The sequence below is a fragment of the Bicyclus anynana genome, chromosome 15 (assembly GCF_947172395.1).
Source record: "Bicyclus anynana chromosome 15, ilBicAnyn1.1, whole genome shotgun sequence".
NCBI classification, from domain to species: Eukaryota; Metazoa; Arthropoda; class Insecta; order Lepidoptera; family Nymphalidae; genus Bicyclus; species Bicyclus anynana.
In genome coordinates, this window is record NC_069097.1 from 6,916,773 (window position 1) to 6,936,248 (window position 19,476).

The 19,476-nt window shown below is 35.4% G+C and overlaps 1 protein-coding gene across 6 annotated transcripts in view; it reads left to right on the forward strand.

Moving 5' to 3' along the window:
• LOC112046625 (collagen alpha-2(IX) chain) overlaps positions 1-18,460 on the forward strand; it is a 107,650-nt gene extending 89,190 nt beyond the window's left edge. For 5 of the 6 annotated variants that reach the window (XM_052885752.1, XM_052885751.1, XM_052885755.1 and 2 more), the window contains 20 exons: positions 76-109; positions 920-1,044; positions 1,150-1,248; positions 1,532-1,621; positions 1,862-2,047; positions 2,350-2,514; positions 2,974-3,091; positions 3,199-3,260; positions 3,458-3,655; positions 4,105-4,230; positions 4,871-4,954; positions 5,945-6,158; positions 6,740-6,813; positions 7,290-7,382; positions 8,216-8,317; positions 9,861-10,009; positions 11,392-11,568; positions 13,028-13,168; positions 15,179-15,271; positions 16,257-18,460. In XM_052885752.1, coding sequence (XP_052741712.1) covers positions 76-109; positions 920-1,044; positions 1,150-1,248; positions 1,532-1,621; positions 1,862-2,047; positions 2,350-2,514; positions 2,974-3,091; positions 3,199-3,260; positions 3,458-3,655; positions 4,105-4,230; positions 4,871-4,954; positions 5,945-6,158; positions 6,740-6,813; positions 7,290-7,382; positions 8,216-8,317; positions 9,861-10,009; positions 11,392-11,568; positions 13,028-13,168; positions 15,179-15,271; positions 16,257-16,308 — 2,382 coding nt within the window. In that variant the 3' untranslated portion in view covers positions 16,309-18,460. Of the gene's footprint in view, positions 1-75; positions 110-919; positions 1,045-1,149; positions 1,249-1,531; positions 1,622-1,861; positions 2,048-2,349; positions 2,515-2,973; positions 3,092-3,198; positions 3,261-3,457; positions 3,656-4,104; positions 4,231-4,870; positions 4,955-5,944; positions 6,159-6,739; positions 6,814-7,289; positions 7,383-8,215; positions 8,318-9,860; positions 10,010-11,391; positions 11,569-13,027; positions 13,169-15,178; positions 15,272-16,256 lie in introns of those variants that run through there. The other variant, XM_052885756.1, reaches the window with a different exon arrangement.
• Positions 18,461-19,476: the final 1,016 nt, after the last annotated feature.

Sequence of the window (19,476 nt, forward strand, 5' to 3'; positions counted from 1 at the left end):
GCATGAGCATGCATATTCTAATGTTATAAGAAATGTAATTATTCATAATATTTATAAATACATTGAAATTTTCAGTTTCTAAGAGGCGACGTACCAGAAATTAACAATGGTGAGTAATTACGTCTGATATTTTTTTAATTCATTAGCATAATTTTTAAATATAACCAAACATCTACATTGTTGCCGTATTATCTATACTAATATTATAAAGAGGAAATATTTGATTGTTTGTTTGTAAGTTTGCATTGAATAGGCTGTAAAACCTCTGTAACAATTTGGAAAAATTCTTTCACTGTTGGGACGTTACACTGTACCCGATTGCTATAGGCTATATTTTATCCCTCTAGTTCCTAAGGGAATGGGAACCACGCGGGTGAAACCGCGCGGCGTCTGCTGGTAATTAATAAAATAATAGTTATAATTTAATGTTATGTTATTTATTTCATCATCATCATCATTATCAACCCATATTCGGCTCATTGCTGAGCTCGAGTCGCCTCTCAGGAAGAAAGGGCTTAGGCCAATAATCCATCATGCTGGCCAAATGCCGATTGGCAGACTTCAAACACGCATGTGTGCAAGTTTCCTCACGATGCTTTCCTTCACCATTTGAGACACGTGATGTTTAATTTCTTAAAATGCACACAAGTTGGAGGTTCATTCCCCGGACCGGATTCTTTCTGTAGTATAAGCAATTACGTTTTTAAAAAATAAATATTTAACAAGATGATAAAAATATTAATTAATAGTATTAGTTTATTAATAATAAAGGAACCCATGCAACAATGGTCGTAGGTACTGGAAAATATTTGATGACATCATGTCTAGGTTATGCGACCTACATTGAAAATGACACTTTTTTTCCAATATATTAAGTACTTAATATACCTATTAGAAAAAAATTGGATGCATCTTACAGATTCGAGTAAGGAAATAATAAAGAACACAGTAACAGTTGAAAAAGGTGAACGAGGTGACAAAGGTGAAAAGGGTGAAAAAGGTGAAAGGGGTTATAAAGGCGAAGTAGGAGAGAAAGGTTTTAAAGTAAGAAAGATATGACTTCTTAAATATATAAGGTATTAGTTGTTGATGAAATACACAAGTTATTATAGACAGTAATTAAAATAATTAATATTTTTTATTATTTAGGGCGACGATGGCAAATCTATTATTGGTCCAATCGGACCTCAAGGAATTGATGGACCACAAGGACAACCAGGAACAGCAGGGATTAAGGGTGAAACAGGCGTAAGACCTTTTGAAGATACATTTTGATAAAATATTATTTTTGAAATGCTTCTTTACTTCAGGAAAAAATATAATGTTAGATTTTTCAAGTATATTTTAACATTATATTACTTGAAAAACAAGTTAAGTATAGCCTCCTGTAAAATGGCGTTTTTCGAGCTATTGAGAAAAAAGACAAAATAAGTGCATTAATTTTATAAACATCAGTATTAATGAAAAAATTAAAAACCTCCCCTTTTTTTGAAGTCGGTTAAAAACAATTTCAATGATAATAATTTTACAGGATTGCAAAAGCATAATCGGTCCACCTGGTGAACAGGGACCACCAGGCCCTCAAGGTGATGTTGGTGCTCAAGGGCCTCCTGGTTTGACTGTAAGTATTAAGTAAGTACAATGTAATTGTGTCTATGCATTAATACTAAGTACCAATTTGAATGACATCTTTCAAGCTTTTTTCAATATAAGGAATTTAAGAAGGAATAATATTTGAAAATAAATATAATTTGTACAGTAATTAGATAAACATTTAGAAGTGTCCGAGTATGTCAATAGATGATTAGGTATTATAGTTTCAAAACTTTATATACTTTAATGATTGTTTGAAAACTTTAAGGGCATCCAAGGAGAGAGAGGTCCACTAGGACTTAAAGGTGATAAAGGAGATACAGGTGAAATTGGTTTCCCAGGAATTATTGGAAAAGAAGGGCCAAAAGGGGAACCCGGAAACGATGGAAGCCCTGGACCTCCAGGACCTATGGGTTTAACGGGACCACCCGGAGTACCAGGAACTGTAAAAAAGGTGAATATTCTTTTGGTTTTTCAGCTATAAATACCATAAATAAATCAATTATAGACAGAAATAGAAAAAAACTATCTAGAATAATTGATTTACATGTTTGTTACATGTAATTATTTTCATTATTTGTGTCATATCAATATTATTGTTTTTTAAATATTATTTTTATTAGTGTTTTTTATTTATTGTTATATTAACATTAATAATAATTAAAAATAAAGTATACAAAAATGTGTAAATAAATGATGAATGAATGTACCTATATCAAATATAGAAACACACTGTGTCAGAGATTATTTTGACAGGAAACAGTAAAGGCAAAAGAGCCCATTAATGGTCAAAAGGGAGATATAGGGCCAATTGGCCCTCCTGGTCCACCAGGACGAGATGGAAAAGATGGGATGAAGGGAGATAAAGGAGACGAAGGTACTAAAGGCGAAAAAGGTGAACACATAATTAAACATTTTCGGGTAAGTTATAGATTAAAATAATTTACTCATACCAAAGTGTTTTTTTTTTATTATATACCAGTTGCCCTTGACTACAATCTCACATGAAGGTAAGTGATGATGTAATCTAAAATGGAAGCGGGTTAACTTGTTAAGAGGAGGAAGAAAATCCACACCCCTGTTGGTTTCTACACGACATCATACCGGAACGCTAAATTGCTTGGCGGTACGTCTTTGCCGGTAGGGTGGTAACTAGCCACGGCCGAAGCCTCCCTTCTGCCAGACCTAGACCAATTAAGGAAACCTCAATCGGTCCAGCCGGGGATCGAACCCAGTACTTCCGTCTTGTAAATCCACTGTGCATACCACTTCGCCGCAGAAGCTGTCAAACTACACATTTTCAAGTTTTTTGAAAAAAAAATATCTGTCAAAAATACAGTCCAAACTTTAAATATTATATGCCCTTTATTAACAATTTAGGGCGAGGAAGGCAAACCAGGACCTCGTGGTGATAAAGGTGACAAAGGAATGCCTGGAGAATATGGAATACCAGGAACACCTGGAAACAATGGTTTTAAAGGCGAAAAAGGAGAAAAAGGTAAAGTTATATATTTAATCGTTTATATAAGTGATACTATAAAGTAGTGTTATTTAGCATGCTATGTTGGGATGAGATACATTTAATTGCGTATACAATGTTTGCAGGAGAAGCAATAATAGTAGAAGTTAAAGGAGAAAGAGGCGATACAGGAGCTGCAGGTGAAAAAGTAAGTTGCTGGTGAAAAGTAAGATTTAAAAAAACTTTGTTGTTTGTGCATGCATTGAGTACCTTTTTTTTAATAATAGTTTGAATAAAACAATAAAAATCTTTGACTTTTAAAGAACTACGCAGATACATAATTATGTTAAAGAACTATGTCATTTTGATCCAAAAAATTTAATGTATATTATCAATTTATTCAAGGGTGATAAAGGAGACATGGGTCCTGAAGGTCCCAAGGGAGACGTGGGGGCTGATGGGCCACAGGGACCGCCTGGTGAACGAGGTCACCAAGGTCACAAAGGAGAATCTGGTACTGAAGGAAAGCGGGGACATAAAGGCGAACCTGGAGAACCTGGCCCGCCAGGAAATGTAACAACTTCAGCTATTAGTCTAATGAAGGTAATTAGATTTGCCGTAGCTATGATTTTTGGAATTCTTAATAAAAAAATGAGAATTAAGTTTATTTCAAGTGCAGATGAAAAAAATTATAATATCATAGTTTCACAGGCCAGATCATATGAGATATGAGACTTGGTCGCTAATTGTGGACCTCATAATCTCTCTTAGCGAGCAATGGAGCGAGCTATTCTCGGAGTATCTTCTGCATGACAAACTGAGAAGTCCGCAAAAGAACCAAAGCCGACCGACCGACCGGTGCCAGATCTGATCTTGGCTGGATGCAATCGCCTGCATCCCGCGGCTCCCAGTCGTGAATTTTGGAAGTCCTTACCAGAAGCCTATGTCCAGCAGTGGCATTCTGACAATGATGATGATTATAATGATGATGGATGATGATAATGATGATGATGGTGATGATAGTTTACTAATATTAAATATTTTTGCTTTAGGGACCAAAAGGACAACCAGGGCCACGTGGTCCTCGAGGCCCACCAGGTTATAAAGGAAAAACAGGATCACGGGGACCAGCTGGTTCTAAAGGTCAAATCGGTGCCACAGGACCGCGTGGACCAATGGTAAGATACCCAAAATTATACACAAAAAGTATTTCAAAACGTTATATCTATCTAAACTACGAGTAATATTATAAAGAGGGAAGAATTGTATTTTTGTGTGTAACAAATAAACTCAAAAGTACTGAACGGATTTGTAAAATTCTTTCATCAATAGAAAGCTATTTTATCAGGAACAGGTTGTATTATATTAAAAGAGAAGAAATTAAATGTTCGGACTAATAATAATATAAATAATCGAGTTAGGACTCTAAAAGAAGTATATAAATATTGTATTTTAGGGAGAAAGGTTGCGAGTTTGTAAATTATTTATGTGTTTACTGTGATGTTGACTTTATGAGGGTTGCTAAGCAATGGTTTTTTGAACGGGTTTCGATGACCTATGGTGGTAAACAAAAAAAATAAACCTTGGCTGAGTTTGTTGTGGGCTCTTCTCGGACCAAAGCGCGGTTGGAACCCTCGTAACTTTAATTTTAAGTTTTCGACTATTATTACCACCTTTGGTAATAATTAAATTAAATTATGACATAAACCTGACTTTTCAAAAGTGGTTGTAAACTAAGCATAATTGACATAAATGAATTTTGAATTAGATTTAGAATTTGACAATAAATAATAATAATCATTTTAAGTTTATTATCAGGGACCAACCGGACCTAAAGGTGATCATGGTACTATAGGAGCGAAAGGAGATAAAGGTGATACACCATTCATTGATGTTGGAACAGTAAGTTTGATTATAGTTATACATGTTTCGGATAGTATTGGATTTTCTTTTAATTTTAAAATTGTATATATTCTATACTAATAATTAAATATACTAATAAATTGCTTAAGCTCTAAAACTACTGAACCAATTTGAAAAGTTCTTGCACTATTGGAAAGCTACACTATCCCTGAGTGCCTAGAGCTATATTTTATCCTCGTATTCTTACGGGAACGGGAACTACGCGGGTGAAAGCACGCGGCGTCTGCTAGTTTTTATAAACTTTCTCAGCCTGGAGTTGGAAAGTTGGTAGTGTTACAACTCCGTGCCTCAGAGTTCCCAAATATTACCATTGATAACTGATAGTGATCGTTAAAAAACTTAACATTATCACCCTAAGGCAACACGCATTAGAACAGCTTGTGGATTTAAACTCTATATCGGTTTTTTATTTTTCATTTATATAAATTAATTCCCTTTGATATACCTATAGTACTGAAGCCATATTGGATGTGCACTGTTTATCAACAAACAAATTAGAAATTAAGGTAGAAAACTCGTTTATTTTAAATTATATTTAGCTTTAATTTTTTTTTTATTGTTTGTAAGTAAAAAGTGCACGTCGAGTAAGGACAGAGACCTGGCTCCGTAGTCATCATTATCAACCCTTATTCGGCTCACTGCCGAGCTCGAGTCTCCTCTCAGAATGAGAGGGGTTAGCCCATTAGTCCACCACGCTGGCCCAATGCGGATCGGCAAACTTTACACACGCAGAGAATTAAGAAAATTCTCTGGTATGCAGGTTTCCTCACGATGTTTTCCTTCACCGTTTGAGACACGTGATATTTAATTACTTAAAATGCACAGAACTGAAAAGTTAGGCGGCGGACATGCCCCGGACCGGATTCGAACCTACGCCCTCCGGAATTGGAGGCAGAGGTCATATCCACTGGGCTATCACGGCTCCGTAGTGGACCGTTTAAAAATGGCTGACAACGCAGTGTTTTGCAGCTCAAAGGAGAAAAAGGAGATAAAGGAGAAACGGGTCAAGCGGGTGAAACGGGGTCACCTGGCATACCTGGAAAATGTGAAAATTGCAATGCTATTTCTGTTGCTGGATTAAGAGGTCCGCCTGGACCACCTGGTCCACCTGGAACGTCCATAACTGGCCCTAAGGGAGAACCAGGACAAATGGTTAAGAGTTCGTTATTTGATTTTGAAAATGGTGAGTACATATTTCATTTAAGCTTTTAAGCTTGAGCCAGTTAACTTTTAAACCAATTAAAATTAAAGTTGTGAAATACTCCCGAAGATCATGAAATTATTAATTACTATGTCTATCAAGTCATCAATATTCTCTTTCAGAGCACTTTCGTTTGAGACCCGATTCGAGTATATTTGCAGACATTACTTCTCCACTGTCACCTCCCAGAACTTTTAAACGGCCCAACCGATTTTAATCAACCATGTCTAAGAACACTTGTACATAAGTTACCTTTCATACAAAATAAACTAAATTGCCATAGACTAACATAGACTGACAGACAGTCTGACAAACAGACAGACAGACACGTCAAACTTATAATACCCGTCTTTTTGCGTCTGGGGTTAACAAACGAAACCGCCCCATAATCGCCCCATTCACTTAGACACAACGATGTCACAGACAGACATACGAACACATGGACACGTCAAAATTATAACACCTCTCTTTTTTACGTCAGGAATAAAAAAATAAATTAAGTATCTATTAAAAAAGATGAAGTAGCTATAGTATATAAACTATACCCTATCAACTATTTTCAGTTACTTTGGATGATGATGATGACTTCTATACAGTTGGAACTGTAATATACAAGACCAGAAGAGCTCTGTTTAAGGTCAGTTTTATATAATAACTAGCGGACGCCCACAACTTTGTCCGCGTGAAAGTCAGTTTTTGAAAAAATCCCGCGGGATCCATGGACTTTTCCGGGATGAAAAGATCTATTTCCTTTTTAAATTTCAGCCAAATCGCTTCAGTAGCCGCAGCGCTAAGGAGGAACAATAATACACACTGAAACACATACTTACACACAAACTGTCGCATTTATAATATTAGTGTGATTCTGAATTTAATAAGCAATAATTACAAGTAATAATTGTTGTAATTATTTTTATAATACGGTTGCACTATTTAAAATATTTCCAAAATTCGTGTCCTCTTTGGTGATTGACTTTTCTTTCGTTCGGAATTTCATATGTTTTTTGCCCAAAATATAAATGAAAGACCTATATATTTTATCTATATTGCGTATAGATAAAAAAGAGTAATGCAAATGAAAAACATAAATAGTTAAATACTTTTTTGTTTTAGAGAACCTCAAGTATACCGCTGGGAACATTAGCCTTTATTTTAGAAGAAGAAAAATTGTTATTGAGAGTTGGAAAAGGATGGAAATTTGTTTTCGTAAGTAGAAAAACTACACTCAGTTTATGTTTATGTTTTATCGTTATTTTTACTGGAACGCTAAATCGCTTGGCTGTACGTCTTTGCCCTAAGGATGGTAACCACGGCCAAAGCCCACCAGCCAGACCACAATAAGAAAACCCTCAATCAGCCCAGCCGGGGATTGAACCCAGGACCTCCGTCTTGAAAATCCAACGCAACGGCCGTCAAAAGTAGAATAACATTACGAAAATGTATTAGTAGTAGTATATTATAACATCTTTGTAATCTAACTATCGTGAGTTTTATTCATATTAATTGATTATGAAACATGGCTAAAACTCACGTGATACAACGTCAAAGTATGGCCGACTAGTTTCGAAACCATACGGGGCCCTTAGTCATGAGCTGGTTCTTGCAACGAGCGAGCGGACGCAGCGCGCCTCGTGACAGCGCCTGTGGGGTGGAGGGTTGAAGGTTCAGTTACACTCTCCGACGACATTATTCGAGATATTCATCAAAACACAAAAAAGATTAATTATAATATCATAATTATCAGCCGATAGCCGTCCACTGTTGGACATAGGCCTCTTGCATGGACTTCCAAACAAAAACCGCCGGGTTGCAGGCTTGATGTCTTCGGTCCACCTAGTGAGAGGTCGACCAACGGAGTGCGGGGTCGCCATTTCTGCACCTTGGGACCCCAACGTCCGTCGGCTCTTCGAACTATGTGGCCTGCCCATTGCCACTTCAGCTTCGCGACTCGCTCAGCTACGTCTAATTATAAAGTAATTGATATTAATCGTTAGAATTTGAATGGATATGTAATACAGGTTGTATCTGTTTCTTCTCAGATAGACTCCGTCGTACACACAAGTGCAGTATGGAGACCGCCAAAGTACAATGTGCAACAGTCATCAAAAATACAAGCACCCAAGCCTAACTATGAACATTTTGTGAGTCTTCTTACTTTCTTATACTTTTTTATATTTTTAACTAGCTGACGCCGCGCGGTTTCACCCCCATGGTTCCCGTCTCCGTAGGAATATGGGGATAATATATCCTCGATAAATGGGCTATCTAACACTGAAAGAAGTTTTCAAATCGGACCAGTAGTTCCTGAGATTAGCGCGTTCAATCAACTCTTCAGCTTTATAATATTAGTATAGATTAATAGAAAATTTTTATGCTTCTAGATGATAATTTTAAAATATGGTCACCTCGTTATAAAACTAAATCTTGTAAGTAGGAGTAGTTGCATAGTATAAAACAAAGTCACTTCCCGTGTTTGAACGCTTAGATCTTTTAAACTAAGTATTCAAAGGATTATAGTGCGGTTTTCTGACCGATCTATAGTATAAAATGATAATTTAATACTATAAATCGGTTACGTCCCTACAAAATCACCGTAAAAAGTGATCCGAATAATAGGCTATAATACTTAGCGCACACATGCACAATATTGTCTTTAATTCCAAATTATATATCTATACATAATGGAACTAATATATTTATAACTCACAACTCGACATTAAACTAAATTTAGGTATTATTTGTTTAAAAAACGTTCTTTGTTGACCACAACTAACATTGAGTTGTGTATAAATTTCTAGTAACACATCCAGTATTTAACATATATAGTTCAACATATTATGATACTGTAAAGACTGCATTTATGTTTCCTAAAGAGCATAAAAGTAGTTCAAAATGCTAATATAAGCGGAGACCAACTATTTGATAAGTTTTAACATAATTTTGAACCAATCGATTAATAGTGATCATTGCGTCTATGTACATATACGTCATTGACCTCTTATAATAAAAGGACGCACAATCATGTACAAAATTTCACTTAAATGTAGTCCAATATTCAATAAAATCCCAAATTCAGAGCAAATTCAACCTTAAGTATTGAGTTCAAGGTTGAATTCGCAAATGCGACTACTTGAATTGAGTGCCAAGAAGTTGTGTTTGGCACCAATTGAGTGGGGTCGTTTTTTAGTGACTGATTGTGCATCCACTTTTTAATAGGAGATCGATGATGTAGGTACAATGAATGCATTACGCTTTGTTGAAGGGAAAATATTTATTATATTTAAATAACCTTATTTCTTTAATTTGAAAAGTCCATTTTTTATTTTTTTTTTTATTTTCTACAAGTTAGCCCTTAACTACAATCTCACCTGATGGTAAGTGATGATGCAATCTAAGATGGAAGGGGGCTAACTTGTTAGGAGTAGGATGAAATCCACACTCCTTTCGATTTCTACACGACATCGTATAGGAACGCTAAAACGCTTGGCGATACGTGTTTGTCGGTAGGGTGGTAACTAGCCACAGCAGAAGCCTCCCACCAGCCAGACCTGGGCCGATTGAGGTTTTCTTAATTGGCCCAGCCTTGGATCGAATCCAGGACCTCCGCCTTGTAAGTCCACCACGCATACCACTGCGCCACGGAGGCCGTCAAATTTATTTTTATGTATTTCTTATTGGTTCAAGATCCGATTAGTGGCTCTAAACAAGCCATATCCTGGCAACATGCGAACTTCGGCGAACAGAACTGGAAGGAACGCTGCTAACCAAGAGTGTTACAGGCAAGGGGTGAAAGCATTCCATACGAACAACTTTGTTGCCTTTTTAGCTAATAAGTAAGTAGACACTAATTTATGCGTCGTTTTTTTTACCGATAAGGGGCCAGCTGGCCTATTCACTATTTTGGTCTTTATTATCAACCTATTAAAATAAACATCAAAATTCAAAATTGGCCAAGGAGTCGCAGTGCCAAACAATTTCACTGAATCATTTCACCGCGGCTAGTTGCCTCGACTGGTGACAGAAGGGCTGGCTCATTTTTTGCGCAAAGGATCAGCCTGGCTGTCCAGCGCGGAAATGCAGCCAGTATTCTTGCCACCATTCCACGTGGGCATGATTTGTATAGTTATTGGGATAAGTTAGTTTATGTTCCTTATTTGTATTTTTTCTCAACAAAAAAATTACAAAATGTCATTTACTGTACTGTCATATACTGTGTGAACCAGTAAGTACCGGATGACATTTTTGCATCAATGTATATTTCATAAATATGTCAACTAACCTACGTCAAACATAGTGAATTAGCCTACAGGAATTTGTCCTTATATGAGAGGGGATATCTTATAGCCATCAACTAGCTGCAATGCGGTTTGGTTGACTTAAGATTTTAATATTTTACTCATAATTTAGAAATCATTTACAACCCATATTCTGCTCATTGTTAGGCCTTTGTCCACCACGCTGGCCCAATGCGGATTAGCAGACTTTACACACATAGAGAATTAAGACAATTCTTAGGTATGCAGATTTCCCCACGGTGTTTTTCTTTCACCATTTGAGACACGAGAATTTCTTAAAATGCACAAAATTTAAAAGTTGAAGTGAATGCCCCGGATGGGATTCGAACCTACGCCCTCCGAATCGGAGGCAGAGGTCATATCCACTGGTCTATCACGTCTCTCGTCGTTGTCGTGTCATTTAGTATCTATATAATGAAGACGAAATAAGAAGAACTTCTAAACTGTAAACAAAAATCAATCTGAGAGCCTCAATAGCTCAACAGTAAGAGCGGTTGAATTCATCACCAAGGGGTGGTGGTTCAATCCTCATCCCGTTGGTCTATTTGTCTTACCCACTCCTAGCACAGTCTTTTACGACTAGTTGGAGGGGAATGGGAATATTGGTCATATTATAAAAAATATGCCAGATATTCTTTTATTAACAAAAAAAAAAAACAACATAAAACCCGTCAGATCTGTTGCTATTGTAGAGTATTAATAAACAAAACTTTTTAAATTGCGATTCTAATCCAGCTAAACTACTTTGCCACAAAGAATAACAACACATGTAAGACTAAGTAGCCATAAATTAAAGATTGCTACTAGTAAATTATTAATCTAAGATAAGAACAATAACAATATTGAGAACGATATTAGTATTAGGCCTAAAACTCGATATCTCTCGGAAATCGTGTCTTAACTTTCTTTAAATATTTTAGCGTTGACGACCTCAAATCCGTCGGGAAAACGGGTATCAATAACAACCTTCCGGTTATGAATTCGAGAGGCGAGCTGCTCTTTGACTCTTGGGCCAGCATGTTTAATGGATCCGGTGCTGTGCTTGCCAATGCTATCTATAGCTTTAACGGGAAGAGTATACTGATTGATCCTACTTGGTAAGTTATTTTTTATTCTTGACAAAAAAAACGACCTTGGCTGAGTTTGTTGTGGTCTCTTCTCGGACCAAGGCGCGTTTGGAACGCTCGTAACTTTAATTTTAAGTTTTCGAATGATTATTATCACCATTATCTTAAGTTTAATATTTCGTTTCGAAAGAGCTTGTAAACTAAGCCTATTTGAAATAAATGAATTTTGACTTTTGACTTTGACTTTAACAAGTTAGCCCTTGAAGAGGAAGTCTGAAGGTGGCGCCAGTGACAGAAAAATTGAGGAGTAGAAGGTTAGCTTGGTATGGACGTGTAATGTGTAGGGAAAATAGCGCTTTAAAAAGTGAAAAAAAAAAATAAAGAAATTGTAAATTTACATTTGGAATTACAATTCATTATCAGCCCATTTTAACTGTCCACTATGAGGCCAATCCTAACTCCTTATATGAGAGAGGATATAGAACTCAGACCTACCACGCTGTTCCATAGCGGGTTGGCGGGCTTAGGTTGGTAATACTAAAATCAGACGTTGATGATAATAATAGGGACTAACATGCTCTTCAAGGTACGGGAGTGTAACCCCACCCAACTTCCCAACTCCGGGCTGATATTACTGCAATTTTCTGAGACGATAAAACAGGCCAACCCAGGACTAACCACTGGGCCAACGAGGCTTTAAAAAATTAGTTTAATTACACTATTATATCCTCCTTTCCTATGCCTCAATGTTAACAATCATTAGGGCATTTGCATAGCTGGTGAAAAGTCTATTGACTAAAGTCACACTTATGTCAGCCACTGACGATCAAGTAATTTAACATGCCTGCAGCACTACCGGCCTGTTAATAGTGTGGCCGCTTAACTAATCACTAGTTTGTTGTCTATGTTAACCGTACTCCATGATCGGTCTCCTCTTCTATTGAACTGTGCTCTGTCAGACGTTTACTTAATTAATCTCAATATACTATTTAAAACTAATAACTATAAAGCCTTTCAATCTATCAGGTTATGAGCAATCCCGTACTTGCAGGATAAAGTTATTTAGACTTCCGACTCAGACCAATTATAGAAGGACCTGTATCGCACTCATAGTCACGAACAAAATTGTCTGTCATTTTCTGAGGAAAACAAGCTTAGATTTGGTATATATCTTAGTATCTTTAGTAGTTTTTGCCCGCTTTTTACACAATTCAATTACACAAAAAGACATTTTTACGGAGCTCTTTAACCGACGAACACGATTACAACTATTGAACATAGATTCTATAGAGAAAGTTTTAATAATCGTATTAGATCGTTGATCATATACTTTGACAGAATAGTAACTTCTAGCGAGCCAGGTCCTATGCAATAATTGGTCTGAGACTTCCGATAAAACTGATCGTGTGTTGGTCGTGATCGACGTAATGCCAGTGGCTGACATTAAACAATCTAATATTGTATTTGAAAGTATATTTTCGTGTTTAAGGCGAACGAAAGCAGTATGGCATGGCAGTGATTCCTACGGCTCAAGGTCACCAAGGTCGTGCGAGAATTGGGAGAGCGATAGTCCAACAAGCGAAGGTGCTGCATCGCCTCTCGACAGTCATAGACTATTAGAACAAGAAGGGTAAGTAACTATTACCTACAGCCCAACACCATAGACGAGAACTTACGAGTACGAGTAAATGATCTTCATTTTTAAAAGTTTGTAACCATAGATAAATATTTGACAGTCTGTAACAAATATATATATGGTTAAATTTAGAATCTCTTCCTTTTTTTGATTGAACGCTGTAATCTCAGGAACTACTGGTCTGATTTGAAAAATTATTTCAGTGTTAGATAGCCCATATATTTAGGATGGCTATAGGCTATATTTTGTCCCCGTATTCCTAAGGGAACGGGAACCACGCGGGTGAAACCGCGCGGCGTCGACTAGTAGTAATATATAAATAAATATTAATATTATGCCAACGTGTGTACAATAAAACGAGACAAAAATACGCTAAACAACATATTGATACATTTAAATTTGGAACCAACTTTAACCTACTACTAAAATTTAAATATAAATTCAAAATAGTCTTCATTCACTTCACTTCACTTATTACTGACACAACACTGATCTCTTTCAAAAGTTTGTTGAAAAATATTCAATCCTAATAAATTAATTTTATACTAAAGTAAAGTTAAACAGTGAATGAAAATAAACTTCATATTTTAGGATTGTTTGCTTTCAAACAAAACAACATTCAGAAGCTTAACGCGGGTAAATCATTAATCTAAGCGACTATTGTTCCACCGTATACCGTATCGTCGGAAGACATAGATGGACATGGGTAAACCGTTAAAACTTGAAATTACACCCTCCTGTACTGTAACATATTATTTGGAACACATCTAGGGTCTTCAAAATATGTATACCAATGTCCTACCAAAGATTTTAAACATTAATTGTAAGAAGATGATTGTGAAGATTCATCATCATCAACATCATCATCATCATCATTATCATCATCATCATCGTCATCATCGTTCTCAGATCTGCATCGTACGTATCGGACGCATTGCATCAATCGGATTTTTGTCTTTGAAGAAGATTCTTATGACAGCAAAAAAAATAAAAAATTAAGGGGTTAGGGTAGGGTAGAGGAAGGGGTAGGGTAGAGGTAGGGTAGGGATAGGGTAGGGGTAGGGCAGAGGTAGGGGTAGCGTAAGGGTAGGGTTAGGTAGGGGTAATTGAAAGCTTACATCAAGTTTCACGCGGACGAAGTCGCGGGCGTCCGCTAATTAGACAATATTTATTATGTTTTTGAACATGACCATTCACTCCCCTATTCCTATATTAGTTAATCTACCTAACCTTCATGCTTAGAGGTTAATACAATAATGGCCCAACTGTGGGGTTCGAAGTTTAGTTCAGCGGGTGTACTCAATCCCACAACCGTTTTTGCTGAAATTCTGAAACCAATTCACGTTTCTTATCGTTCAACCCTAACGATATACTCGCAGTATCAGATACAATTAATTACAGTACAGTGAATTTTGTTATTTCACCCAGCGCGTTTTACTATCTTTTTACCTCTGAACAAATTTTAGGAACGTTTGGAGAATTTACTCGCGATAAAACTCGTATACTTACGTTATATTACGTTTGAAAATACATTCCCGTATTCGGTATTGGAGCTCTAGATGTATTCTTTAAAAGCTATACCGTTTGCTGAAAACCATTCAAGTTGTATACTTAAAGGAAATTACTTTAAAGATGTCCGGCAATGGGTTGCCATGAATCTATATGTCAGGATTATTATATTACTAGCTGACACCGCGCGGTTTCACCCGCGTGGTTCCCGTTACCGTAGGAATACGGGGATAATATATAGTCTCTTACCTTTGTCGATAAATGGGTTATCTAACTCTGAAAGAATTTTTCAAATCGGACCAGTAGTTCCTGAGATTAGCGCGTTCAACCAAACAAACAAATTCTTCAGCTTTATAATATTAGTATAAATTTTGTAGATAATTTTGGCTTCAGCAATCCAGCTAAGACAAGGCCTAAATTGATTTGATCTGTATAGTTTAAAAATTGCATACGCCTGTGTTATTAAATGATTATTATTTGTTATTTTGTTCTCAGGTATCCGTGTAATAGAGAACTGATAGTACTCTGTGTTGAGGTAACATCTCGTTCACAAGTTTCAAAGCAGAGCTCACGAAGGAGACATCATAGGTTTGTATGCCATTCATTATTATTTAAAAACTAAGCAAACAAACAGCAATCATCGTCATTATCATCATATCAGCCGATGGACGTCCACTGCAGGACATAGGCCTTTTGTAGGGACTTCCAAACATCACGATACTGAGCCACCTGCATCCAACGAATACCTGCGATTCGCTTTAACCTGCATAACCTTCAGCGAATAAATACGAATACTAGTAATCGTTTAAGGTTATACCAGCAATGATGGCATGATATATATATATTATTATTACTTTTTTTTACACTATGACTTGTGACTGTGATCTCATCTAATGTCAAGTGATGCTGCATTCTAAGATGGAAGCGGGATTACTTGGAAGAGGTACAAGTTCTACCCATACCTCTAATGGTTTCTACGCGGGATTATACTGGAACGCTAAATTGCCTGATTGTACTTTTTTTTTGCCCGTAGGGTGACCTGCCGAATCCTAGGTACTATCAGTCTAGACCTGAGCTAATTTAGAAAATCCCAAACTTACCCGTGCTGGGAATTGACCCTAGTACCTTTCTGTTGAGAAGCACAGCTCTACCAACCGCGCCCTAGAGGGCATATTAATTAACATGACTACATAAAACAGACAAACTTATGTCCTGATTTTGAATGATTTAAAGATCACTCAGGAGAAGTTTAAATTGCCTCGCTTTTTCGAAACATCTTACCCAAAAGCAGGTCATTTTAGGCTTCCACTATGTCCTCTGACGTACTAAGATTCAAATTGGTAAAAAAAAATTAACATGGTCACAAAAAACTACAAAAGAGAACGCAGTTTTGTTTGCATATATCAACAGTGCGTTTTCTACGAAATTGACTTCCTTATTATTTTCCTTTTTTGACTAGATAAATTAAATTATTATTATTTGACTTTTGTTTGTATCTTGAAAAAATTTAAACTCTTTCGGTGTATGTTTATAGAACTATTATTTCTACATAAATTAATTTTGTCTATTTCAGGTCAAGAATGAGTATATCGGAACCTGCATTCAATCGAATACCGGATACGTAACAGTGACATTAACTATTAAGTAGTTTTATTACTAATATTATTTATTTAATGGCTATTTACTGTAATTTTTTATAAGAAAAATTTTAAAATATATGTATCAGAGTTGCCCTAATGCGCTAGTTGACATTTTTTTAATGTTCTTATATTATTATTCATTATCGTTCTACTAAATTGAAAAAAAAAATGTATTTTTTTGAGTTACTATTTTTCATATTTTTTTTTATTTTTAAATATATTTTGACAATAGGAGACAAAACGCTATCGGTCACGATGGTCTATAAGTATTTTATCGTTTCATGACGTCACGTAAACAATAAACCTTAACCAAACGGTTTAGTGTTTGTCAAAACTGTTAGTTATCAATTAGTTTGACGTTTACTCCTTTAGACTAGTCTGTATGCGGTGACTACAGTCACCGAAAATTTTATTTAGTTTGACATTACTTCAAATACTTAAGACATGGCTGTACGGTATAATACCTTTGCCTTTTCCATACGGAAAGAAACAAAAAAAAATGACATTAAGTAACATTGTGACGTCACAAAAAAGACGATAGAAGTTTTGACGTTTGGCAAAATTGATTAAATATTTAATTTTTAAATTTAGTTCTCTATGAAATCGATATGCAATTTTATTAATTACTTAATAAAAATAAATATCGATATATTCCATGTAGGTACTATACGAAATTAATATTGTTCATATTAATTTCATATGAGTCAATTTGTTCTGATTTTGATGATGAATGCGTAAACTTTCTTATTTCACTAACACTACCTATTTCTTTCGTTTTATGTATAATATATTATTCTTTATTATGAAATTTAAAATTATTTAGTCACTAGTAAAGTATTATAGAGTAAGTTAGTTTAGTCTATGTAATAAATAGGTATTACGAACCCAATGACCTTATAAAGAAGCTTTAACGCTTATTTCATTGATGGGTTTAAAAAACGCTTAATAACAATTAGTAGTTATTATCACCATCATCATACTCATATCCATGATAATAATATTATCTTTTACTTATATTTTCATAGTACTCTAGTTAATACTTATTTATAATTAATCGATATAATATTAAATTACGAGTAATATTATTTATTAATAAAAATAAACAGCATTTAATAAGTGATTTACATATAAATAGTAATAGTTACATTAATTTGTATTTGTATTGTCTCGAAAATAAAAATAATGTTTATGTAATAACAATATAAAGTGTACAATCAATTCCTCCATGACAGCAGGCCAGTTCACTAACTTTGACGTATGCTAACTAATCAAAATTGAGATTATAGGTAAAAAATGTCATCCCTACTATCTACTATCCCTGTAATGCCTACTGACAACCCTTCGTAAATATTATATTATAGGAGGTAGGTGACACTTTCAAGTTGAAATTGTAATTTTTGTTGTTGTTATGGATTGATATGGATTCTATGTTAACTATATTAGGTGGCTAACTTACGTTAACATTAGTGAATTGTCTGACAGGTTATACTGTTCCTATTGTGTATGATTGTTCTACAAACCTACTAGTACTAATTTGTAGAATTTAATATTTTTATTGTGTTATTTCCTATAAGTATAATTATGTAGGTAAAAATACACTCCGAACATACATAAAATAATTAGCAAATTTTTATACATAAAAGTATTTTGCTAATAAAATGTTAAACTCATTGCGGTATCCTTATTTTTGTTTGTTTCAGTTTAATCGTTATTTAATGTAAAACATTAATTTTGAACATAATGAAACCTCAATAACCTGCAATCCATTAATTAATTTTATTTTTTTTACAAAGTATTTCTGTAGAAGAATGTATATATTTATTGTAAATACTTACTAATATTTTTTTATTTTATTATATTAGTTACTTATTAATAATGTTATTATATTGTTTTAACTATCAACGAAAATAAAAGGACTGCCATTAGAGACAAAATCGTGCTCGTCTAAATTCCCACTATAGTCTCATTCCAGTCTGAAAATAAAATTATTTTCTCTCTATTTTTAGAAGAAACGAGACACAACGTGGTAATTTTAAATTATTGAAATAGTATATCGTATCAAATTAAATAATTACTAAACTATAGTAGGTGCCATAACTGTTTTGTACGATTCCAATAATAAAAAATAAAAACTATAGTGAATGATTTTTATTTATCATTTTACTATCTAAAAAATGCGCTGTATGTTTGCATTTGCAGTAGGCTGGTCATCCCTCCCAGACTCAGACAAATTATTGTATACGACCTGCCTCGCTAAACGGTACTTTTCTGTCAAAGTATATGATCAACGATCTAATGCGATTATAAAAACTGTCTCTATAGAATCGATGTTAAATAGTTGTAATCGTGTTCGTCAGTTAAAGAGCTCCGTAAAAATACCTTTTTGTGTAATTGAATTGTGTAAAAAACGGGCAAAAACTTCTAGTTTAGTAGAAAATATATACCAAATCTAAGCTCGTTTTCTTCAGAAAATGACAGACAATTTTGTTCGTGAATATAAGTGCGATACAGGTCCTTCTATAATTGGTCTGAGCTCCCAAATAAAAATCCAGGTGGGGGTACGGGCCTCGAGGCTATGCTTCCTTGCCCGGGTAAGGCGCGGGATCTTGTTCCACCGGCCATGTTCTTCCAGCCCCTTTCGGGGGTGAGGTCTTTTGACCTGAGGGTAGTAGTGGATGTCAATCAATGTGCCCCGCGCGGACTGCAATTACTCGCTATCCTGGCCTTCGGCGGTGTCATATCTGGTATGTGCGTCATCCATCTCGTCGCCATCTTCGTCGCCGTTTTTGCGTTTGACTACATAAAATGCTAGAATAATGTTAGTGAATAATGCATTGAAGGTGTTCATATTGTAGGTGGTGAAAAGCACGGACACCGGAGTGCAATTCCGTACGTTTGCTGTCTTAGAATGTTTACTGTATGAGCGTATGTAAGACAAATATACGATTGTATATATATATATATATATATATTTTTATTCTTTACAAGTTAGCCCTTGACTACAATCTCACCTATTCATCTCACTTACTCAAGTAAGTGATGATGCAGTCTAAGATGGAAGCGGGCTAACTTGTTAGGAGGAGGATGAAAATCCACACCCCTTTCGGTTTCTACACGGCATCGTACCGGAACGTTAAATCGCTTGGCGGTACG